Source organism: Balaenoptera borealis, assembly GCF_965194805.1.
Source record: "Balaenoptera borealis genome assembly, chromosome: 20".
Lineage (NCBI taxonomy): Eukaryota > Metazoa > Chordata > Mammalia > Artiodactyla > Balaenopteridae > Balaenoptera > Balaenoptera borealis.
Window position 1 is genome coordinate 44,045,859 of NC_138879.1, and position 25,621 is coordinate 44,071,479.

At 36.4% G+C, this 25,621-nt stretch overlaps 1 protein-coding gene across 9 annotated transcripts in view; it reads right to left on the minus strand.

Moving 5' to 3' along the window:
• The window catches only part of NF1 (neurofibromin 1), a 260,230-nt gene that overhangs the window by 24,665 nt on the left and 209,944 nt on the right, over positions 1-25,621 (minus strand). For all 9 annotated transcript variants that reach the window (XM_082371271.1, XM_082371274.1, XM_082371276.1 and 6 more), the window contains 14 exons: positions 23,957-24,389; positions 23,031-23,371; positions 20,434-20,636; positions 11,403-11,596; positions 9,830-9,970; positions 9,397-9,676; positions 8,695-8,909; positions 8,395-8,456; positions 8,137-8,251; positions 7,502-7,603; positions 6,014-6,154; positions 2,890-3,016; positions 1,209-1,340; positions 85-220 (listed from right to left, as the gene is read on the minus strand). In XM_082371271.1, coding sequence (XP_082227397.1) covers positions 85-220; positions 1,209-1,340; positions 2,890-3,016; positions 6,014-6,154; positions 7,502-7,603; positions 8,137-8,251; positions 8,395-8,456; positions 8,695-8,909; positions 9,397-9,676; positions 9,830-9,970; positions 11,403-11,596; positions 20,434-20,636; positions 23,031-23,371; positions 23,957-24,389 — 2,622 coding nt within the window. The remainder of the gene's footprint in view (positions 1-84; positions 221-1,208; positions 1,341-2,889; positions 3,017-6,013; positions 6,155-7,501; positions 7,604-8,136; positions 8,252-8,394; positions 8,457-8,694; positions 8,910-9,396; positions 9,677-9,829; positions 9,971-11,402; positions 11,597-20,433; positions 20,637-23,030; positions 23,372-23,956; positions 24,390-25,621) is intronic.

Here is a 25,621-nt window from a genome sequence, read left to right on the forward strand (position 1 = left end):
ATTACTCTGCTGCTTGCCTCCATTGGCATGGAATATTGAAACCTGATTGTAATTATGAAATTGTGGGAGAAGAAGTCCATTTACCTATAGCTAGGGTCACCATGATGAATGGGATATGTATCCATAGGAATATTTTCCATTGAAATATCAGTAAGAAGAAGAGACTTTCTATGTTTTAGGCTACAGCGACTTCGAACCTCCTCAGACACTGTAAGTAAAGCTAAAAGGAAAAAGAAGGAAGATTTAAAAATTTAATAAATCACAAGTGTGACTTAAATTAGGATATACTTCTTACAACCTCCTGAAGAGAATAATAGCTGTTAAACATGAGAGTATGAAGTTTAAGGATATAAAACACTTAGGACAGACTTGTTTATGTTAAAGCGTTTATATCTGTTTTGGAAGACTGCATGTAAACATGAAACTTATAAAGAGATTTAAATAGCACCTTATATTAGTCAAGTGCTTTAATAAACACTGGACCTCAACAGACACAAAAGGTAGGCAGGGCAGGACTATAAGGTCCATTTCTTAGAAAAATACTCTGAAATGTTAAATGATTTGCCCAAGGTCACAAAAGTTGCCACAAACTGAAGTCTGCTAAGCTGGGAATCAGCACTTTCCAACAAACAACGATGTTCAAGAACTGTGTTATACATAAGTGCTAAGTGTTGTTGAGAGGAGAAACACAAATCAGATAAGAGCAGATAGGGACGGTATAACGGAATGGTGGGGATGGGCAGACAGTCTAGGTAAAGCAAAGGGCATCAGGAATGAATATTAAAGAAGCATAAAGGCACTTCTAGGAGATGGCAAGTAGATTAGCTTAAAATAGCCCATCCATTTGGAGAGGTAATAAAAAATGAGGCCTATGAAATTAGAGAAAGGGGACAGAATCAGGAGGGCTGCTTAAGGGCCCAGGATGCTAGGCTGAGGCTTCTAGATTTTATGACAGACAACAGGGAGCCACGTGGTGTCTTGAACCAAAGATGACTAAGGGAACACATTTCACATATTAATGCAAATTCTTCTGTAAGGAAAAATGTTTTGGCAAAACTTTCCAAATTTTAACCAATGCCACAGGACTGAACTGTGAACTCTTTACCCTGCCAAGCAACCAGCGGAAGGACCCAGAGGTGTCTGTACCTTTTTCATGGTCCTTAGATATAGCTGTGGTAAGATTAATTTTGTCTATTTTGTGTTTTTACCTGCCAAGTAAGCCACGCTCTGTGTATTCACCTCAAATTTGTCACAATTTCTATGTTTATTAACCAGAGTTAGTAGTGTATGCAAAATTCTGACCGTTCTTGCAACAATGGCAGGTGAAGGATGCCTGTATCCTACAAAAAATAAAAACAAACAAGAAGTTAATTCATTCTTTCATCAAGTATCTGTTGAATTCTTATTCTGTGACTAGCAACTTTGCAAGGAAAGGAAGTATGTAAGGGGAATAGCCATTTGGGAAGGTAAAATATATACATATGTGAATAGTTAATTAATTACCTATAGGATTAAGCACCAAAAATGTATAGAATAGAAGAATGTTCCCTGGAACTCGAAGGTACCTCAGGGAGAGGAAAATTAGAAGATGATGGTGTTTCAGATCTTCTATTCCCTAAAGCAGCACAAGGAATTTTTAAAAACCTATTTAGTGTAGTTTGCCTTAAGATATGCTTTGAAAATAGGGTTCTATCACTTAAATTTTTTTTTTAATTAAAGAAAAAAGTCTTATGATATAGGGAGTATAAGCTCTCAGAGCCCAAAGAATCCGGTTGATTAGAGGGTAAGCTTGATCTCTGGACAACTTTTAATCACTAATGCTACTCCATTTAAAATAGGGGATTTGTACATTGAAAATATTTGGTATTCTTCTAGAAATATAGAATAAACAAGCATTTTATCAGCCTAGTTGCAATCCATCTTCTTGGTATCCTGTAGTAAATGTAGTATCTTTTAGGCAATGCCTATTCACTTTAGAGATTAAAACTGTCAATATTTTTTGCAGAAATTTCATAAGGTGGTGAAATCAAATGTATACATTCACAATGGTAGGTGTATATATATATTTGGTTAAAAACTGGGGGAACCTCTATGATCCCTCAAGCTTAACAATCATTTAAATTGATACCTAACTGCAGATTCAAGCTCTAGTTTGAGTCTCTAATTTTGGCCAAATCTAAAGCCAGCAATTCACACCAGCTCCTTATCCCAGGCCATACTTTACACTGTTTTTGCTTCTGACTCACCCCATTTGCCGTTCCTGTTAACTGCAGTCTTGGGCCACGACTGCCCCACATTAATAAACCAAAACTAACACTCAGCGAAGTCACCAGTAGGGAGTAAAGTCAGGTGAGGGAGTGAACAAGCTGGCTCTGAGGAAGAGCTGGAGATCACTGCTATAAGCAATGCAGAAATGCGGAGGTGGGAGGATGGGGCACCAGAAGGGTGAGGGTCTATGGTATGTGACAACAGGATTGATCAACAGTAAATTAGTAACAAGTTAAGAAAATCTGTGGTCAAATCTCTAACATAACATTTTCTAACATGAGTTACTCAAATAACATTTATTGATTTGCAGTCTATCTTATTTTGATAATCAAAACGATACTTATCAATAAGTAGCATTAATTAATAAAACAGCTATTAGAAAGTTCAGTACTTAGAAATTTTATAAGAATCAACTCCTTTGCTTTTTAAAGGAAATTTGATATTTGATGTGGAAATTAGGTTCTATTAAAATATATACTGAACAAAACATAACTCAATAAGACATACAGTTGCGTTTAAAGTGAGACACATGAGCCAAATTATTTCAAGCACTCAATCATTTCAGTTACTTCTGGCTTCTCGACACCATTTCATAAAAATATTCTGACATAAGGCCTCTACCTTTTAAGAGGTGTCCAACCAGTGCGAAGTTAAAGTTAGAGTTGAAATTGAGTCCAACAAAATGATCCATTTGTTTGCAGTGCCATTCCAGAGGATTCCGGATCGCCATGAATACTTCCTCTGGACTCTATTAAAAAATAATCATGAGATGGCTGATGGGGTTCACAAAGGAAGGATCACTTATTGGTTTTTGTTTGTGTTCAACAGCTACGACAAGGTAGATACTCCTTTCAGGTTGAGAGAAATTATTTTCAGGTGACTACAGAAAACCACAGAACATTTAAGGTACTGCAAATAAATTAGTGCAAGATAGTTAAGCATATAACTAATAAGGTGATGGAAGATAAAACAGCTTTGATTTACAATGCAAAGTAAGTGACTGTCAATTTATATCCTGGTGACTTTTTAAAAACTAAAATTATTGTTATTTTAAATAAGACCATGCACTGAACTGTAGCTGGCACTTTGTGTACTATGATGACTGGAAATTCAAGAGAATGAAGAGAGTTCATATTTACTGAGTGCCTGCCGTATACAAGTGTTAGATACATTATTGTATTGAAACCTTAAAGCAATTCTATGTAATAGGTATTAGCTCCACTTTACGGATTGACAGATTCATTCATTCATTCTTTTACTTATCAAATACTCATCACATGTTTTTGATGTGCCAGGCATGGTTCTAGGCTCTGCAAGTACGTCAGTGAACCAAACAGACAAAAACTACTCGCCCTGGTGGATGTGACATTCTGGTGTGGGAAAACAAGGAAATTGAAACTCAAAAATGCGGTGTAACTTGACCTCTAAATTAAGATTTTTTTTTAGATTGGGGTATAGTTGCTTTACAGTGTGTTAGTTTCTGCTGTACAAGGAAGTGAATCAGCTATATGTATACATATATCCCCTCCCTCCTGGACCTCCCCACCCCCACCCCCATCCCACCCATCTCCGTCGAAACAGAGCACGGAGCTGAGGTCCCTGCACTATACAGCAGGTTCCCACCAGCTACCTGTTTTACACATGGCAGTGCACATACGTCAATGTTTCCTAAAGTGTGGTACCAGGAATACCTGCTTTAAAGTCACTGATGATGCTTGTTTAAAGGTGGAAAGTACTGGGTTCCACCTCAGAATCATGAGAGGTGATAAGGACCGGGAATTTGCATTTTTAAAAAAAGAAGCCCTGTGATTTCCTTATGCACAGAGATTTTTTTAAAGCAAAAACTGAAGGTATTTAGGGTCATGTTCAGGTCTGTCTAGATTTCTATCTCAAAGAAAGGAAAGCATAAGTCTATAAAATAAATGTAGAGAGATGTTTCGAGCATTTTTTATAATAGAAAAGATGACAAACAAATCAAATATTCATTAATGGGCAAATGGTTGAATAAACTGTGGTTCATGCATACTGTAAAATACTCTGCAGCCATGAGAAAGAATTATACACACACACATACAAATGTATATATATACACACACACATTTATGTGTGTGTGTATATATATACATGCTTAGAAAGATGTTCACTTAATATTGTTAAATAAAAAAGCAAGTTGCAGAATATCATATAAATATTATATAAAGTATTAACCTACTATATGTTCAATTTATATATATATATTTTCAGCTTTATTGAGGTATAATTGACAAATAAAATTGTAAGATATTTAAAGTGTGCAATGTGATGATTTGAACGATGAATGTATATCCTCTCACATACATGTTGTGAAAGGATTCCCTGCATTAAGTTAATAAACACATCCATCACCTCACATATTTATATCCCATCCCCCTTTTTGGTGAGAACATTTAAGTTCTATTCTCCTAGCAAATTTCAATTATACACTACAGTGTTATCAACTATAGTCACCAGGTTATACAACAGATTCTCAGACCTTATTCGTCGTTCATTCTGGTGACTTTTAACAGGCTTTATTATCTCTGATTCCTAGTATCCTGGGGCACTGGAGGCAATATTAGCTTCTGCTAATGGGCTATTCTGGCAATGAAAATGCCAAGGCAGATACTCCTAGACAAACACTTCACTTACAACTATTCTTATATTCACAGAAATGGCCAATAGGTAGCTATCTCTCTGACCACCACTGTCCGAAGACCACCCCAGAAAACGGCAATGGGGATTAGGAAAGAGAGGTTCTAGTCCCACATCAGATGTACAAACATGAACAAGTTACTTGACTTCTTTGTTCTTTTCTATCTTGTAAAATGGAGGTCTGACTGATAAACTTCAAGGTAGCTTCTACCTCTATAATTTTGTTTCCATACTTCCCAGAGCCCCAGCTGTTCTGGGTCTACATAAGATTGAACGAATAATTTTTAGATGAGGTATCTTCACACTTAAAACCATGCTCTGGTTCTGTTTCTTTCTACCCACAAGCTCTGTTAATTTCACTTCAAGCAAATCTCTTGTTATATGCACACATCTATCTTAAAATTCCTCTCTTCTCTCCTAGACTCGTCCCATTTTTTTTCTCCAAAGACAAAAGGAATACAATTTCTTACTGTTATATTCCTTCCACTGTCCTCTGTGAGCCAAAATCCAACCTCAATCAAGGCTGATAAATGTTAAGAGGGGTGGTGATGGTATGTTTTAAAGTGGGATTAAGCAAACAAAAACTAGTACAATTAAGTATCCAAAAGTTTCCTTTAGACTCTCCAAACTCCTTATCTGCTTCTAATTATACCTATTTTTCATTAAGTACCATAATTCAATAAAAGTAAGCTCATTTTTAGATTATTTCTTCGTGAAGTGAAATGGGGGTGGGGAATGCTAACTTTTACCTTTGGGTTATGAAATTACAACTGAGTGTACAGTGCATTGGACAGCATAGGGCCTAGCATGGTAGCTATTATTATTACTATTTTTAATCCCTATTCTGTTTACTAATATTGGGCAAATACTGTTTTCTGCTATTTTTATACAAAAAATATGCAAAGTTTAAACAGTTTTTATGAGCTGGTAAGGAACTATACTCATAATAAGTTGCATTACAGAAATTCGTATTTAAGTTATGGACCTCTTCTGATTTTAAAAGATAACAACAAGAAAAGAGGGAGGAGCTCTAATGTGCTTGGTATTTAGGAATACCAAGTGGAAGCTTGTTCACCTTGTCATTGAATATCCGGAGACTGTCTAAGGTGTGCAGGTTTTGTTCCAGAAGTGCGGTGCCCGCTGAATACAAGTTGACCTCATCGAGCTGCAGCACGGCCACAGCTACCCAAAAGAGGGCTTTATGCAAAGGGGAGTCCTGGCAAGGGAGACGCACTGCAGGTTAGCAAGATGAACCACAAACAGCCTCATCAAAACGCACTGCAGTATAAAACGGATGTTATCCCGCAAATTATGCATGTTTTCTCTTCTGGAGAAGGTAAATATATCAGCAAGCTCTTCCTCTATTCCATGTGTGTAACTAAAGACACTGTTACCAGGCTGAGAACCTTGGCATTTCCTTTGATTGCTCCCTATTCTTGGATTCTAAAACCCAGTCACCAAGTTTTGTTGATCCTTCCAAAGTAGTCCCTTTTGCATCTGCTTATTGCTAATGACACTGTGCCGTGCCAACCTTCTTTATTCTAAAACCTGGTCACCAAGTTTTGTTGATGCTTCCAAAGTAGTCCCTTTTGCGTCTGCTTATTGCTAGTAACACTGTGCCATGCCAACCTTCTTTATTCTAAATGCAGATTCTTTCTGCCTCCAGTTTCTCCCTGCTCCAATCCGCTGTGCACACGACCGCCAGAATGACCTTCACCCTCACAGTGAAGATGAGAGAACCATTTTGTATAATTTAGGATTAGAATGTTTGTAGAACATACAACTCAATACCAGGAATATACAAGTATTTATTTCTCAGTAATCTCTCTGAAATCTGGCATATCTTTGTACTCAATTCACAGAATACAACTTTAGAGTTGGAAGATAATACTATGCCATCATCTAGTCCATTTTACTCATTTTATCAATGTGGAAACATGATGTCCAGATGTTAAATGACCTGCTTGAGGTCACAAAGCTGAGATGATCTCAGACCACCCTAAAACAGTGGCTATTATCATCTTATTCCTTTTAAACATTACCTTCACTTAGCACCCAAACTTTTGATTATCAGGTATACTTTACCCAGCTTTACATTTCTTCACAATAATGGTCACCAATTAATATATCATGTATTTTAATTACTTTGTTTATTATCTAGCCACTCCTCAACTTCTACATTCACCCTAGAATGAAAGTTCCACGAAGGCAGATAATTTTATTGGCTTTGTTCAGTTATATATCTCTAGCACCTAAAACAGTACTTGGCACATAGCAGATGCTCAATTATTACTTACTGGATAAAAGAATTAAGAATATATACCCATCTGTCCTTTAGCACTGATGAGACAACACGCAAGCATTTGAGAACATACTGCCCATACTTATTCTTCCTCTAATGTAAATACTTCAAACAATGAAATTTTAAGGCAGGAAGTTCTACTTTAACTACAGCTCTTTCTTTATAACTTCTCAATCCATCTTATTTTCTGAATTCTGAAAGAAAATAACATTTAACACTGATACCCAAAATGAATGCACTCATTTTCTGCACAGTAATTACCTTATTAAGAAGTGGTTGTAATTTGGTTAGTGCTATTACTGTAGCTTCTATCAGAACTTGACTGTTGTAAGTATCAGGTCCTTTTAAGCAACTCTCAAGCGCCTTTTAGGGAAACAGAATTCTTTATTTTACTTTCATTGAAATAAAACATTAACTCCTAAACTGAATCTCAGAATTATTTCAGGAACAATTTCTTATTTAGTAAGTGTGAGAATTATTTCCAGTGCTGTGGTGATTTTGGTAGCTAGCTCAAAGCACATTTGGGTTCTTATTTTAAAATATCTCTATATTATATTCTAATATAAGAAGTCAGGCATTATTATAGGTAATTACAAATATATAATTTTATATAAGGCTAGTCTTACCATCTAGTTAAATGCTTATAACAAAATATTAAGAGTACCTTCTACCAAAAGAAATACTTAATTTTCTTTTTAAGATAGGTTCTCTAGAGAGAGGTTTTTTTCACTTCAAAGAATTACAATAAAAAAATAATCAAAACCCATTTTTTAAAGATTCAATAAGCAACATACAAGATATTTTATTAAATTCAAATTTAAATGTCCCTTAGAAAAATTCAAGATATACTTTACAACTTGGGAGCAACAAATAGTTGGGAGGAGAGGAGGAGGTACCTTGCTGAGAATACGGATAATCTGCTTTATCTGCCCATGAGACACTCGTTTGCTAATACAGCCAAAGACAACAAGAGCTCTTGGTTGCAGGGATGGATTATATTGGAATGCAAATCTGCAATTTAAAGATCCAAAGAGCTTATGAAAACCTTTGTGTTTATATATATTAAATAATTAATTAAAATATTGATTATGCAATAGTATCTATCTTTTCAACAGTACACGTACTTTTGCAACTTAAATTTATTTGGGACATACCTTTGAGCTAGTTCTGTCCACTGGTCCAGCCACTTGCATGTTGGAATATCTCTCATACATGCCTAAAAAAAAGATACTCTGAATATATTTATGTATATAAATGTTTATAGAAACATTGAAAAATGTTTATTATAATGGCACTAAATAAGTGACATATATATTACCAATAAACACATTCCATGGGAGTGTTTTTATTTAAGCATTAAGTACGAAACAGCAGGATAAACCAGTATTTCTTCTATACAGTACCAGTGGATTTTTAAAAATGAGCTTAGTTTCTTATCATTTTGCCTTCTATACCTCCATGATCTCCAACAAAGCTTCTGTGACTGTTTCCAAGGATGTCAAAGCAAAAGTCTCCCTCTCATAGGAGCCAGGAGAGAATGACCTGTCCCGGTAGCTGGAGCGGAAGGCAATGACAGCAGCTGACTTGACTTTGCTAATGCCAAACAGCAGGTAAAATTTGGGTAATGAGAACTCTGTCAAACTGAGTCTCAAAACTTGCTTGGTCTCTTCTGTAAAAGAAAAAAGGAACAAGTAAAGACTTTAAAGATACTATTTTTTTAATTCTAAAGTGCCATAGTTCATTTTGAATTTAGATAATTTGAATATCATATCAAAATTACATAACAATGCTCCCTAAACCAACCCTCTGGATACACGAGCTTAATGCTCATTACATAACTCCCTTTACGTACAAATTCGTGCTAGTAAAGCAACACTGTCAACCGGTGCTGAGCCTTCAGCTTATGTGATAACTACTAGAGTCTACATGACAAACATGCACAGAACATCTTTGCCATGGCTTGAGATGGAATGGAAGTAATTCATTCTTTTTCTTTTTGATTTGATTATATTTCATATCATTAACATAGGCTTGATTAAGCAGCTTGGTATTAAGGTACCATAATAAATAATAAGGTAATCTATGCCAGTCAAGTGTCAAATGTGTAAAATGGAGAAAGGAACTGGTGAAACACAAATTGCTTTCCTGGAACTCACCACTAAAATGAAGCTGAGAACAAGTACACAGAGAGTGAATGATATTAATGACCAATCCATGTGTGGAAGCTCTAAGGGAGAGTGGCCCTGTGGCTACTAAGAAAGTAACGACGTGGAAGAGGTAGGGGAGATGAGCTGCCACATCAAGGGAATTGTTGAAGGACAGCATCAGCATGTAGCGCGCTAGAATAGCAATATCGTCCCACATAAGATGTTGCTCTAAAGTAGGAGTTGGAGATAAGCATGTCTTGTCAATTATTTTGCACATCCTTCCAATAACCTGTAAAGAAGCAGAATTTTAAAAAACACGGGAGTTAAAAAGTTTTATCACAAAAAATTTCAGTTTAAAATGACTCATTATAAAACAAAAAACCTCCTGATAATAAAAAGATACATCAAGCCATAGCCCAGAAGGCAAAGGAAAAGGGATTACCTTGCTTGAAACCAATTTCACATTTCCAGAAGCCAAAGCTACAGCAGTATCTGCCATCACCTCAGCTTTTATTGATCCCAAGCCACCCGTTGCACTGGTTTTGATGAAACTGTCTAGTACAACATCAAGGAGGTCTGTAATCTAGTGGAAGAGTGAAAGATAACTTATGTTTTAGCCATTCTGTCAACTTAATTTTTAACTTAAAAATAGTTCAAGGAGTAGCCCAGTCAACATGAAAATTCTATTTTACCTGAGGCCTCCAAAATACTAGGTTTTATTTACAGACCTGTCAATAAATATAATTTATCATAAAATATCCAGGAAAGGATGAGAATATTCCCTCAATTCCTTCAGAGACCAGCATTCAAAAATTTTAAATCTCTACATATATTATTTTCACTCACTCTTTTTTTTTTTTGTTTTTACTATTTTATTTTATTTATTTATTTATTTGGCTGCGTCGGGTCTTCGTTGCTGCGCACGGGCAGGCTTTCTCTAGTTGCGGTGAGCAGGGGCCACTCTTCGTTGCGGTGCGCAGGCTTCTCATTGCGGTGGCTTCTCTTGTTGTGGAGCACGGCATCTAGGTGCGCAGGCTTCAGTAGTTGCGGCTGGTGGGCTCTAGAGCGCAGGCTCAGTAGTTGTGGCGCACGGGCTTAGATGCTCCGCGGCATGTGTGATCTTCCCAGACCAGGGATCGAACCCATGTCCCCTGCATTTGGCAGGTGGATTCTTAACCACTGCGCCACCAGGGAAGTCCTATTTTCACTCACTCTTAAAGCACCTCTGTTCTCTTCTAAGACAGTAATGTATGAGCAGTATAAAGTACAATTATTTTAAAATACAGAAATGACATCAAGTACTGAGATGTTTTGTAGAGCTACAAAAATGGCTGCAAGGTCATTTAAAATTATTTGGAGGATTCACAGCATTGAGTAAGGGTATCACCTCCTTCAATGATTATCTTGAAGAAATGGTAGCATAATTCTTGTCAGATAAAAAATAGTTACATTATACTATTTTAATATTGGCATTCTTATGCTGGAACTGTGAGAGCAGGTGGCCCAAACAACATCATTAGCAAACATTTACTGACACCTATGGTATAGAGGGTACTAGAATACACTCTAATGCACTATTTATTAGAAACAACATCAGATTTTTACAGTTAAATTCTACATGCAGCCATCCCTTGGTAGCCTTGGAGATAAGTTCCAGGACTCCCTGCAGATACCAAATTCCCGGGATGCTCAAGTCCCTTACATAAAAAATGGCTTAGTACAGTTGGCCCTCAGCACCTGTGGGTTCTACACACTGAGAATTCCGTGGGATGACTGTAATTATGCCATGGAGAAGAGTGCTAAAATAATTAGTGTTTCTCTGGCTCTGAGACATGCATGAGACTTCTACAACTCTGAAGCAGATCAAGAATTAGGTGGGTGTCTGCATGCTTTTTGAAAGAGGGGACTGTCTTTTCTACAGCTACATCCCTAGCTTAGTGCTTTGTACAACGTGGGTATCAGATAAATATCTGCACCAAGGAGGTACTAGATAAATGTTTGAGCAAACTCAATACCTGCCCAAGGCTCCCCCATATTTTTGCTTGAATAGATGGATACATCTGTTTCTCGTTTATAGTCATTGTTATCAGCTTATCAAGAATCGCAGTAACTCTTTGTCTTTTGGCATCATCATTGTGCTTACAAAAACGTACTAGATTTGATAGCCATGGAGTCATGTATTCCAAACAAAGGTGTTTCAATTCAATACCTGGGGAAAAAAATACACTATTAGCACAGATGGTCCATGAAAATTACATCAACAATTATTTTAAAATAAAAGATTGGGGGAAAAACGGTAAAAGATAAAGACCATTACCTAGAATCAGACCTGGAGAAAAGAGACTTGGCAAATATATGACTGAAGATAGAGATGAAGAAAGAGAACAACCCTTAAAGAAAGTAATCTTCAAAGTCATTAAGCCAATTTTTGAAAAGTTTTATTTTTCTCCCATTTAAAAAAAAATAAATTTATTTATTTTATTTTTTTGGGCTGCGTTGGGTCTTCGTTGCTGTGCACGGGCTTTTCTCTGGTTATGGCGAGCGGGGGCTACTCTTTGTCGCGGTGCGTGGGCTTCTCATCGTGGTGGCTTCTCTTGTTGTGGAGCACAGGCTCTAGGCGCACGGGCTTCAGCAGTTGTGGCACGTGGGCTCAGTAGTTGTGGCGCATGGGCTTAGCTGCTCCGCGGCACATGGGATCTTCCCAGATCAGGGCTCGAACCAGTGTCCCGTGCACTGGCAGGCGGATTCTTAACCACTGCGCCACCAGGGAAGTCCTTATTTTTCTCCCTTTTAATAACTTCTCTTCTAGTTAAAATTTTTCTTGCTTTACTCTAATTGTAAAAGGAATATGTGGGTAATTACAGGAAGTTTGGTAAAAGGAAAGTATCACCACAATAATGAAACCAATATCAATATATTCGTGGATCACTTGATCTCTCCATAGGCTTTCAAATCTATGCAAAGATAATGTATATTCACATGTGTGTATACACAGACATAACCCATCCCAACTCCTCCACAAAAAATTAGGGTTATGCTATATACGCAGTATGATCTGAATATATTTTTCACTATATATTATACTGAGATTTACTCAGCATTAAAAATTCTCCAAAGACATCTCGTAACTTTTTATTTTGAAATAACTTCAGACTTACAAAAAGATACAAAAATAAAGCAAAAATTCCTCTATATAACTTCACCTAGAGTACAGTACCCAAAACATTTTTTAATTATGTTAAAATATACATAACATAAAATCTGCCATTTTGAAGTTTACAGTTCAGAGAAATTAAGTACATTCACATTGTTGTGCAACCATCGCCACCATCCATCTCCAGAACTTTTTCATCTTCCCAAACTGAAATTCTGTACCAAAAACGTTTTTAATGGCTTCATATTATTTCATCATATGGAGATCCAACAAAGTAGTCAGTTCTTCATTATTTACTTTTAGACTGTTTCAATTTTTTGCTATTATAAATAATGTTATGTGAAGTTCAAAATAAATCTATGGCAACAGAGGTCATAATACTGGTTACTCTTGGTGAGGACAGGTATTGACTGAGAGGAGCCTTCCGGATGCTGGAAATGTCCTGTATCTTGACCTGGGAGATGTTTTGTGGTGTATGCACATGTAAAACTTAATCAAGCTGTTGATTTAAAATTTGGGCACTTTATCGATAAGATATACCTGAATTAAAAAAACCTAAATAAAAAATAATGCTATGATAAACATATGAACATTAATTCCTTAGGATAAATTCTAAAGAGTGGAATTATGATTCCAAAAGCTATAAACATCCATAAGGCTATTGATATCCATGTCAAAACTGCTTTCTAGAAAAGCTGCTCTCTTCACAATTCCAAAGACATTGACACTGAATTTTTTAAAAAATATCTTTGCCAATTTGATAGTTGAATATATTATCTTACTATTCTTTCAGTTTGAACTTCTTTGAATTTATTAGTGAACTCTTAAAAACATACTCTTTCTTAGTATGACCTGCATGTTACTGTTGATGCATTTTTCTTATTAATCCATAAGAATTCTTCATGATAAAGATATTACTCTTTTCTCATATCTGCTGCAAGCATACTTAAGTTTTTTCTTTTTAATCTCTTTTTTTTTTTTAAGTAGAGATTTTGAAGTTTTACATGGTCAAAACTGTTCACCATTTCCTTTGTTTCCATCTGTCACTTTTTTGCTTCATTAAGTCCTTACTCACTCACAAAAACTAAATATTATTCTTCCTCATCTTTTTTAAATGGTCCCAGTTTTTATATTCAATTCTTTTTTTTTTTAATTCTTGAATTTTATTTTTTTACACAGCAGGTTCTTATTAGTTATCCATTTTATACATATTAGTGTATATATATCAATCTCAATCTCCCAATTCATCACACCACCACCCTCCCTCCCCCTGCCGCTTTCCCCCCTTGGTGTCCATATGTTTGTTCTCTACATCTGTGTCTCAATTTCTGCCCTGCAAACCGGTTCATCTGTACCATTTTTCTAGGTTCCAAATATATGCGTTAATATATGATATTTGTTTTTCTCTTTCTGACTTACTTCACTCTGTATGACAGTCTCTAGGTCTAACCACATCTCTACAAACGACCCAATTTTGTTCCTTTTTATGGCTGAGTAATATTCCATTGTATATATGTACCACATCTTCTGTATCCATTCATCTGTCAATGGGCATTTAGGTTGCTTCCATGACCTGGCTATTGTAAATGGTGCTGCAATGAACATTGTGGTGCATGTGTCTTTTTGAATTATGCTTTTCTCTGGGTATATGCCCAGTAGTGGGATTGCTGGGTCATAAGGTAATTCTATTTTTAGTTTTTTAAGGAACCTCCATACTGTTCTCCATAGTGGCTGTATCAATTTACATTCCCACCAACAGTGCAAGAGGGTTTCCTTTTCTCCACACCCTCTCCAGCATGTTGTTTGTAGATTTTCTGATGATGCCCATTCTAACTGGTGTGACGTGATACTTCATTGTAGTTTTGATTTGCATTTCTCTAATAATTAGTGATGTTGAGCAACTTTTCATGTGCTTCTTGGCCATCTGTACGTCTTCTTTGGAGAAATGTCTATTTAGGTCTTCTGCCCATCTTTGGATTGGGTTGGTTGTTTTTTTAATATTGAGCTGCATGAGCTGTTTATATATTTTGGAGATTAATCCTTTGTCCGTTGATTTGTTTGCAAATATTTTCTCCCATTCTGTGGGTTGTCATTTCGTCTTATTTGTAGTTTCCTTTGCTTTGCAAAAGGTTTTAAGTTTCATTAGGTCTCATTTGTTTATTTTTGTTTTTATTTCCATTACTCTAGGAGGTGGATCAAAAAAGATCTTGCTGTGATTTAGGTCAAAGAGTGTTCTTCCTATGTTTTCCTGTAAGAGTTTTATAGTGTCTGGTCTTACATTTAGGTCTCGAATCCATTTTGAGTTTCTGTGTATGGTGTTAGGGAGTGTTCTAATTTCATTCTTTTACATGTAGCTGTCCAGTTTTCCCAGCACCACTTATTGAAGAGACTGTCTTTTCTCCATTGTATATCCTTGCCTCCTCTGTCATAGATTAGTTGACCATAGGTGTGTGGGTTTATCTCTGGGCTTTCTATCCTGTTCCATTGATCTATATTTCTGTTTTTGTGCCAGTACCATATTGTCTTGATTACTGTAGCCTTGTAGTACAGTCTGAAGTCAGGGAGTCTGATTCCTCCAGCTCTGTTTTTTTCCCTCAAGACTGCTTTGGCTATTCGGGGTCTTTTTGTCTCCATACAAATTTTAAGATTTTTTGTTCTAGTTCTGTAAAAGACGCCACTGGTAATTTGATAGGGATTGCATTGAATCTGTAGATTGCTTTGGGTAGTATAGTCATGTTCACAATACTGATTCTTCCAATCCAAGAACATGGTATATCTCTCCATCTGTTGGTATCATCTTTAATTTCTTTCATCAGTGTCTTATAGTTTTCTGCATACAGGTCTTTTGTCTCCCTAGGTAGGTTTATTCCTAGGTATGTGATTCTTTTTGTTGCAGTGGTAAATGGGAGTGTTTCCTTAATTTCTCTTTCAGATTTTACATCATTAGTGTATAGGAATGCAGGAGATTTCTGTGCATTAATTTTGTATCCTGCAACTTTACCAAATTCATTGATTAGCTCTAGTAGTTTTCTGGTGGCATCTTTAGGATTCTCTATGTATAGTATCATGTCATCTGCAAACAGTGACAGTTTTACTTCTTCTTTTCCAATCTGTATTCCTTGTATTTCTTTTTCTTCTCTGATTGCTGTGGCTAGGACTTCCAAAACTATGCTGAATAATAGTGGTGAGAGTGGACATCCTTGTCTTGTTCCTGATCTTAGAGGAAATGTTTTCAGTTTTCCACCATTGAAAATGATGTTTGCTGTGGGTTTGTCGTATATGGCCTTTATTATGTTGAGGTAGGTTCCCTCTATGCCCACTTTCTGGAGAGTTTTTATCATAAATGGGTGTTGAATTTTGTTGAAAGCTTTTTCTGCATCTATTGAGATGATCATATAGTTTTTATTCTTCAATTTGTTAATATGGTGTATCACATTGATTGATTTGCATATACTGAAGAATCCTTGCATCCCTGGGATAAATCCCACTTGATCGTGGTGTATGATCCTTTTAATGTGTTGTTGGATTCTGTTTGCTAGTATTTTGCTGAGGATTTTTGCATCTATATTCATCAGTGATATTGGTCTGTAATTTTCTTTTTTTGTAGTATCTTTGTCTGGTTTTGGTATCAGGGTGATGGTGGCCTCAGAGAATGAATTTGGGAGTGTTCCTTCCTCTGCAATTTTTTGTAAGAGTATGAGAAGGATGAGTGTTAGCTCTTCTCTAAATGTTTGATAGAATTCACCTGTGAAGCCATCTGGTCCTGGACTTTTGTTTGTTGGAAGATTTTTAATCACAGTTTCAATTTCATTACTTGTGGTCTGTTCATATTTTCTACTTCTTCCTGGTTCAGTCTTGGAAGGTTATACCTTTCTAAGAATTTGTCCATTTCTTCCAGGTTGTCCATTTTATTGGCATAGAGTTGATTGTAGTAGTCTCTTAGGATGCTTTGTATTTCTGCGGTGTCTGTTTTAACTTCTGCTTTTTATTTCTAATTTTATTGATTTGAGTCCTCTCCCTCTTTTTCTTGATGAGTCTGGCTAATAGTTTATCAATTTTGTTTATCTTCTCAAAGAACCAGCTTTTAGTTGTATTGATATTTGCTATTGTTTTCTTTGTTCCTATTTCACTTATTTCTGCTCTGATCTTTATGATTTCTTTCCTTCTGCTAACTTTGGGTTTTGTTTTGTTCTTCTTTCTCTAGTTCCTTTAGGTGTAAGGTTAGATTGTTTGAGATTTTTCTTGTTTCTTGAGGTAGGCTTGTATTGCTATAAAATTCCCTCTTAGAACTGCTTTTGTTGCATCCCATAGGTTTTGGATCATCATGTTTTCATTGTCATTTATCTCTAAGTATTTTTTGATTTCCTCTTTGATTTCTTCAGTGATCTCTTGGTTATTTAGTAACATATTGTTTAGCCTCCATGTGTTAGTGTTTTTTATGTTTTTTTTCCCTGTAATTGATTTCTAATCTCATGGCGTTGTGGTCAGAAAAGATGCTTGGTATGATTTCAATTTTCTTAAATTTACTGGGGCTTGATTTGTGACCCAAGATGTGATCTATCCTGGAGAATGTTCCGTGCGCACTTGAGAAGAAAGTGTAATCTGCTGTTTTTGGATGGAATGTCCTGTAAATATCAATTAAATCTATCTGGTCTATTGTGTCATTTAAAGCTTGTGTTTCCTTATTAATTTTCTGTTTGGATGATCTGTCCATTGGTGTGAGGTGTTAAAGTCCCCCACTATTATTGTGTTACTGTCCATTTCCTCTTTTATAGCTGTTAGCAGTTGCCTTACGTATTGAGGTGCTCCTATGTTGGGTGCATATATATTTATAATTGTCATATCTTCTTCCTGGATTGATCCCTTGATCATTATGTAGTGTCCTTCCTTGTCTCTTGTAACATTCTTCATTTTAAAGTCTATTTTATCTGATATGAGTATTGCTACTCCAGCTTTCTTTTGATTTCCATTTGCATGGAATATCTTTTTCCATCCCCTCACTTTCAGTCTGTATGTGTCCCTAGGTCTGAAGTGGGTCTCTTGTAGACAGCATATATGTGGGTCTTGTTTTTGTATCCATTCAGTGAGCCTGTGTCTTTTGGTTGGAGCATTTAATCCATTCACGTTTAAGGTAATTATCGATATGTATGTTCCTATGACCATTTTCTTAATTGTTTTGGGTTTGTTTTTGTAGGTCCTTTTCTTCTCTCGTGTTTCCCACTTAGAGAAGTTCCTTTAGCATTTGTTGTATGGTGGTGCTGAATTCTCTTAGCTTTTGCTTGTCTGTCAAGCTTTTGATTTCTCCATCGAATCTGAATGAGATCCTTGCCGGGTAGAGTAATCTTGGTTGTAGGTTCTTCCCTTTCATCACTTTAAATACGTCATGTCACTCCCTTCTGGCTTGTAGAGTTTCTGCTGAGAAGTCAGCTGTTAACCTTATGGGAGTTCCCTTGTATGTTACTTGTCGTTTTTCCCTTGCTGCTTTCAATAATTTTTCTTTGTTTTTAATTTTTGCCAATTTGACTACTATGTGTCTCGGTGTGTTTCTCCTTGGGTTTATCCTGTATGGGGCTCTCTGCACTTCCTGGACCTGGGTGGCTATTTCCTTTCCCATATTAGGGAAGTTTTCGACTATAATCTCTTCAAATATTTTCTCGGGTCCTTTCTCTCTCTCTTCTCCTTCTGGGACCCCTATAATGCGAATGTTGTTGCGTTTAACATTGTCCCAGAGGTCTCTTAGGCTGTCTTCATTTCTTTTCATTCTTTTTTTCTTTATTCTGTTCCGCAGCAGTGAATTCCACCATTCTGTCTTCCAGGTCACTTATCCGTTCTTCTGCCTCAGTTATTCTGCTATTGATTCCTTCTAGTGTATTTTTTATTTCAGTTATTGTATTGTTCATCTCTGTTTGTTTGTTCTTTAATTCTTCTAGGTCTTTGTTAAACATTTCTTGCATCTTCTCGATCTGTGCCTCCATTCTTTTTCCGAGGTCCTGGATCATCTTCACTATCATTATTCTGAATTCTTTTTCTGGAAGGTTGCCTATCTCCACTTCATTTAGTTGTTTTCTGGGGTTTTATCTTGTTCCTTCATGTGGTATGTAGCCCTCTGCCTTTTCATCTTGTCTATCTTTCTGTGAATGTGGTTTTTGTTCCACAGGCTGCAGGACTGTAGTTCTTCTTGCTTCTGCTGCCTGCCCTCTGGTGGATGAGGCTATCTAAGATTCTTGTGCAAGTTTCCTCTCAATTCTTAAATATGTTGATAGTTAGAACTTATTTTAACATCTTGTGGTTTGGCGTTAAGATGAAGATCCAACTTAATTCATTTCCCAGCCTCATTTCTTAAATGATTTACTCTTTCTTCTATTAGTTTGTGATACTTCTTTATCAATCTGTTTCTCTTAAAGTGATGTGACTGCTGATTTTTGAACACCCGTTTTAATTATTGTACTGTTGTTATGTGTTAAGATATCTGTTAATTCAAGCCCCTCTCAGTTTTCTTTCCTTTCAATATTTTCTTAGCTATTGTACTTTCTAGTGAAATGTATAATCATTTAAAGTTCTACCTCATTCTTAATCCTCAAATCTCATAGATATTTTAAAGGAATTACATTGATATTGTAATAATCTGGGAAGAACTGTTCATCCAGGAACACAATACCTGTGTCCATTCACTCAAATCTTTTCTTTTCAAATTAATATGCTTCAATAAAGCTTTATACTTTTCTTGTTTTGTCAGTCTTACACATTTTCTTTTTAGGGTTATATTCTTACATCTCTTAACTGTAAAAATATATAGTGATCTGGTCTCACGGAATTTTCAAAGCTTTCAATTACTTAATACAGAAAAATCAAGAAATATGTATGAATGCATTAAAAAAGTTTTATGTATTATAGAGAGAGAAAGGGAAGGGAAGAAAACGTCAGGAGGAACTTCCCTGGTAGCACAGTGGTGAAGAATCTGCCTGCCAATGCAGGGGACACGTGTTTGAGCCCTGGTCCGGGAAGATCCCACATGCCGCGGAGCAACTAAGCCCTTGTGCCACAACTACTGAGCCTGCACTCTAGAGCCTGTGGGCCACGACTACCTAGCCTGCGTGCCACAACTACTGAAGCCCGCGTGCCTAGAGCCTGTGCTCTGTAACAAGACAAGCCACCACAGTGAGAAGCCCATGATCTTCATCGAAGAGTAGTCCCTGCTCGCTGCAACTAGAGAAAGCCTGCGTGCAGCAACGAAGACCCAACGTAGCCAAACATTTAAAATAAATAAATAAATAAATAAATTTATTTTAAAAAACTATAAAATATTATTCATGACATTGATAAATTAAAAAAAAGAAAACGTCAGGAAATAAGCTGGGAGAAGAGCAACATTTATACTACTATAGGATCTGAAGACAGACAGACATAAAGAGTAGATGTTAAATTTATGACACTTATCAAAGCCAAGTCAGGAGTTGACTCTGGACCCTGTATTTTGTGCCACTGCATTCTCCATGAACTGTACATGAACAATAAAATCACAGTTCAAAGTCAACCTGAAGAAAAGAGAAAATGACTACTTCCCTAAAATCAAGGAAGTGGATACTTTACTCATCAGGAATAACCTGCTAAGAAGAGAAATACTGAAGCTAATTAAACTGAAATAGTACGAAAAATGCTTTGTAAGTTGCCCAGAGACACAGACAGTATCAAAATCTTGTCACCTTGCTTGTATTGCCAGAATTTTGGTGGATTTCTCAATGTGGTCTACTATGAAGTTTCTTCAGTCAGACGAAAAAACAGAAGAAGTGGAACTATACTAAAGATTTCACTGGCAAATTCTGAAATGAAACGGTTGTCTTTGAATCTTCTTAGAATCATTGTTAGTATTAAAGAAAATTATCATTACTTACTAGATTTGCTAAATCCAGAAATACACTCTTCCAAAAATTCTAAGGTGAGGTGTGGCTCATTGGCTGCCAGTGTCTTACTAATAGAGACAATAAATAAGGTGTTGTTGGCTGGGATACATAAACCTGATGTCTCTAGTAACTGGCCCTCGATTTTTAAATTAAAGGTACAAGTTAAGGCACACAGAAGATTATAGGCAGCTGACCTAGGAGAAAACACAAATTAAGTTGTTTTAAAACTTATTTTTTCTTATAATTCCAAAATTTTTTCATAACATACAACTTAATGATTCTATAACCAAGCATAGATCAGCTATTTTTAAATTTTATGATCAATTAGAGATAAGATTTTGTGATTCTATGGTAAACCCAAAATACCCCTTTATCATTTAGGGGTTTTTTTAAAAGGGAAATCTTCACATAACCAGAAGAGAACTGTGAGGCTCCTGAGACAGCGAATATAAGGCCTTTCTAAAAGACATTTCATTGGGATATAAGATATGAGAATTTTATGGTCTTAAGATGGATCAATATAAAGAAAGTCAAAATAAGGCATATCATATTTTCAGTGAGGCCAAAACTCAAACTGTGGCTCCCGCTCCCACTAGATCCAGTTTTAACTGGGATAATGAGAAGTGAGATGGCCCTCATCAAATTAGATTGTTAAAATCTTTCATCAGCATCTACTGAATTTCTTTCTAGGTGTCCTACAAGTTATACTACAAACTAGAGGTCAAACATTTTTTTAGTATAATTAAGTCCCCCCTGCCATTTTTTTCTTTTATGAACTCCTACTATTATACATAAGCACTGAATTTTAAAAAAACCACAAAACCCAAACCATAATATATATCCAGGTTCCATGAGAACTAAAAGCTCCCTTATAAATGTCTAAAAATATACTTAAACAACTTAGGAAACAGCTCAAAAAACTCAATTTTTAGATTGATTTTTCTCCCCTATCCACAAAAGAAATGGTTTGCTCAGTAAATTTCAGGTTTTCCTTACCTCTGAACTTTCATCATGCTAATATATTTATGCAACAACCATATGGGGGGAAAAAGCCACTGAAATTATAAGTCTGCCTCCAGGCTTTTTCTCTGCGACAACATGCTTCAGCAAAAAGCAGAAGCTGTCAGCTTGCTTTATTTCACAAGAGAATAGAGGTTCATTCAAGCTAATAATTGTTGGAAGTTTGCTAGCATTCTTCTATAAGGAATTTTGAATTAGAAATTCAAGACAGACTTATAGTTCCATTTTCCTAAAATGGAAATATTAAGATTATTGTTTCTAAGTTTATCTTTTGCTAACTCCTAGGAATTCTGAGTGATACTATTTTGACAGTGACTTTCACTCTGTATATTTCAACAGCTACAAAGAATTGGGATTCCTCAAACTGGGAGTAGGTGTCACAGACTCCTCTGAGATAATGAAAGCTAAGCATACATGAAGTTTTGTGTATATTTTCCGGGAGTTCATGCACCCCATGAGGCCCATCCAGGTAAAGAAATCTTGCTGATTTTTTTTTTCCTCTCAAATAAGGGAGAATTTGGAATTCTAAAAAGCCCATTTATAAACCTGGGTTATATTATACCCAAGGGAAGATTTTCTGAAGCTAAGAATTTATATCTGTAAAAACTTGACAGTCCCAAGGTACCTGGAACAAAAAATTATCTTAACATGAAAAGGAGAGGGGCACAAGAGGGAAGTGGTGCAAAGAGACGATGGCAGAGAGAGGAAAGGGTGGGTGCAAGTTGGGAGGAAATAATATTTGCTAAGCACAAACTATTATGCTAGATGCTATACTATACTACCACACATTTATTAAACTTTTGTAGGTTTATGAGGAAGGCAATGTTACCTTTATTTTAAAAATGAGGCAACTAGAGCTCAGAGAACTTCAGTACCTTGCCCAAAGTCATACAGAGAAGCAGGTCTAGATTTAAACCTAATCTACTGACTCCATAGGCCCTGCCCTTTCCTCATTCATGTTTCGATTACTAAGCCTAACCAGAACCAATTATATTCTGCTCATCTGACATCTGTATTTGTCTTAAGCTTTCTTTCAAGAATTTTGTTAAAGTTACACAGGTGGAAACTATGCTATGTTACTGAGTTACTGAACACTAAGCCCTCCTTTTCTTTTTTTTTTCATTTAAAATGCTAAAGTTATAAGCCCTCCTTTTCAAACAATGATAATCTAATTTGACTGCGAGCAAACTTAATAGTGATGTACTTTCGAACATGGGAAAAATTTAGAGAACTCAGAAAAGGAGAAACTTAATTTAGAAATAGACTTTTAGGGAAAAAAAAGACTTTTGTTTTAAAAAAACCAAACGAACAAAAAAACCCCCACCAAAACTGCTATGCTGTATGTTTCAGCTGAAAGTTGAAAGAACATACATTGGTTTAGTGTGAATCACCCTATTCAGAATTCCACAGTTCATGCGAACTGGATGAGGTCATACTGGTTAACCAATATAGAATACCTGCCAATTTACAGTATTAAGGTAGAGGCTGCTTTAAAAGTTTATTAATTGGTCTCTTTTTAAAACCAACAAACCTTGAATAAGATTGAAATGAGTTTTTTATAAACCTACCGTAAACTAGGGTCTGAACTGCCTAAATTAAGTAATGCGATATTGAGCAGTGTCCCAGGGACATCTTTTGGGCGAATCTTGGTGTGCTGGGGGATGGAGTCAGGCTGTGACAGCTCCCAACGTGTCCGGATGTGAATGATAGACTGAACGATGGCTTCACACTCCTGGTGCATGAAGGTCAGCGGTGTGCCCTGGTTTGCGATAGTTAAGGTGAACTGGTTCTCATCCACTAGGCAGATCTCTTCAATTTCCGAAGCATAATAGATATCATTTAGAAAGACTGACTGCCCCAGGACTTTTGTTCGCTCTGCTGAGGTTACTTGAACAGCAGTAGAACCAACCTGAAAAATGGTAGCAAGAGGGTAGAGCGGAAAAGAATTAAATTTCATTACGCAGAATTCTGAGAGGTTTCGAAAACCAACCAAACAAAATACCATGTTAGCCATTTAAAGAAGAGTTACCACCATTATGTATTCAAATAGGTTCAATAATTATTGTCATAAATGCTGTCAAAAGAGACTGAAAACAGCAGAAAAAAGTTATTTTTTAAAAGGTCAAGAATCCTATGGCTAATTACAGGTTTTATCCTGAAGGTTCACCTTCCTCACTCTGCAAAAAGCATGTAATAATCAGAAGAACTCTCGATAGGTAATTTCCACTGTTCACATATTCCTACTGTAAGACTGATACACAGCAAACTGCCCATTCTACAACACTCTCCTGCCTCCAATCCAACCTGGAATATTATTAAGGGTACACCTCTCCAGTTTTCTGCAGGACCTCCATGAAGATATAGAAAGCTTGTTTTTCCTCCATCTGGACTTTATGTTTGATACATTACTACCGGGACCCTGGGGAGTCCAGTATATAGTCAGGTTAGTCAAGAAAGGCAATGAATCACTTACCTAACAGGGAGTGAAACTTACTTTAATAGAAACCTTGGTGTCTTTGTGAGCTAGCTTGAGAGCATTGTGGAATACCTTCAGGTCCTCTTCTAAAGCCAAGGTGGCAGCGGGTAGTTTCTGTTGTTCATGCTCAATGTGCTCGGCCAGTTTCCCAGGACAGTCTATGAAAATGAGTCTTTTGCTGCCTTTGAGGCCAGTCAGCAGCCGCTCGTGATACTTGGTGTATTCCCTGACCCAGGAGTTACAGTTATAGATATAGACTGCAGAGACATTATCATAAGCAAAGCCAGGAAAAACAACAAACCACTTGGAGAGAAAGTCTGTTTTAAAGCGATTGCTAGGCCCAGTATGGGTAAGGTCCACTACAATTTCATATGGCTTTGCATAATATGGCTTTAGAGTAAGTAAGACGTGGTATATCAGCAAATCGCCATTGATTTGACCAGTTTTGAACCTAAAGAAGATGAAAAAAAGTACACAGATCATTAACAGAGTTCTGAATGAATATACAGATGCTACTAATCTATTTTATTCCCTTATATTCTGACTAGTTTTCTAGAGAAAACTAACTATAATATTAAACAATTATACAAAGTCTGAATCCATTTTTTAAATCACTTGTTCTTAAGACACTGAGAAGGCTGAAGCAAAATGGAAGAGACAAATCCCCAGATCAATAACTTTGAGCAACAATAACAACAACAAACCTGCCCACCACAGTCAAGCAAGGAGGAAGTCAATGGACATTCATTGGTTGCTTCTAGGCCCATCCAAGTTCCCAGGTGAACAGTTTGGGTGGGAATGACCTACTTGGGAGTTCTGGAGTAAACTGAATAACTTACAGTCAATTCATTTATCCCACCGTGACCAGAGAGAATGGTTCAACAATGATCACTTGAACAACCAGGGCCAAAGAGGCCCAATTCAAAGACTTCAGCTTAAACTGTTGGGAATCGAGACCTTTTTCTTTCCTGATGTTTACAAGGGACCATATAGCTCTGGCAGCTGTTAGCTTACATCTTGAGATATGAAGGAAGAGCCTGTCTAAAAACTGAAGAAATGGAGCAGAGAAATGAAGAGCGAAACTGGGGCCCTGGCCATTTCATCTGAGTCCTAGATAAAGCCCCTCTCCTGGGATCACATTTATCCCTGTACTACTTAGTTGTGGGAGCCAATAAATTCCACTTTTTGATTAAGCTGTATTAGGTCATATGTTGCTTACACTCAAAAGAATGCTAATCAATGTGAGTAGTCAAAATAAGGACTATCAGAAAGCCCACAAATTACAGTACAAGAATTTCAAATCAAAACAACCAGTGTTCTATACTTGATGACTCAGGTGGTACTACGAAGTAGGCTAAGATAAATATCCTTTCCTAAGAGTTTTAAATCTTACTGGGAGAAAATAAGACAAAACTATGACAAGTCAAATGATTTTAAAATAAAAGAAAAATATTTCAAGAACAAAGAAAAGATATGAGGTAGTATGTAATCACTTGTCAAAGAAATTGCAGAGAAAAATACTTTTGTTAAGTTCAAAAGAGTGGAGAAATCAACACAAACTGGGTAACCAGTGAAAACTACATAAAAGATGCTGAAGCAGGCAGGAGGAATTTCAAACTCAACAAGAAGAGGGATTGGCAGGCCTCATGGAGAGAGGGAAAGGAGAAAAATAGGTAACTAGAT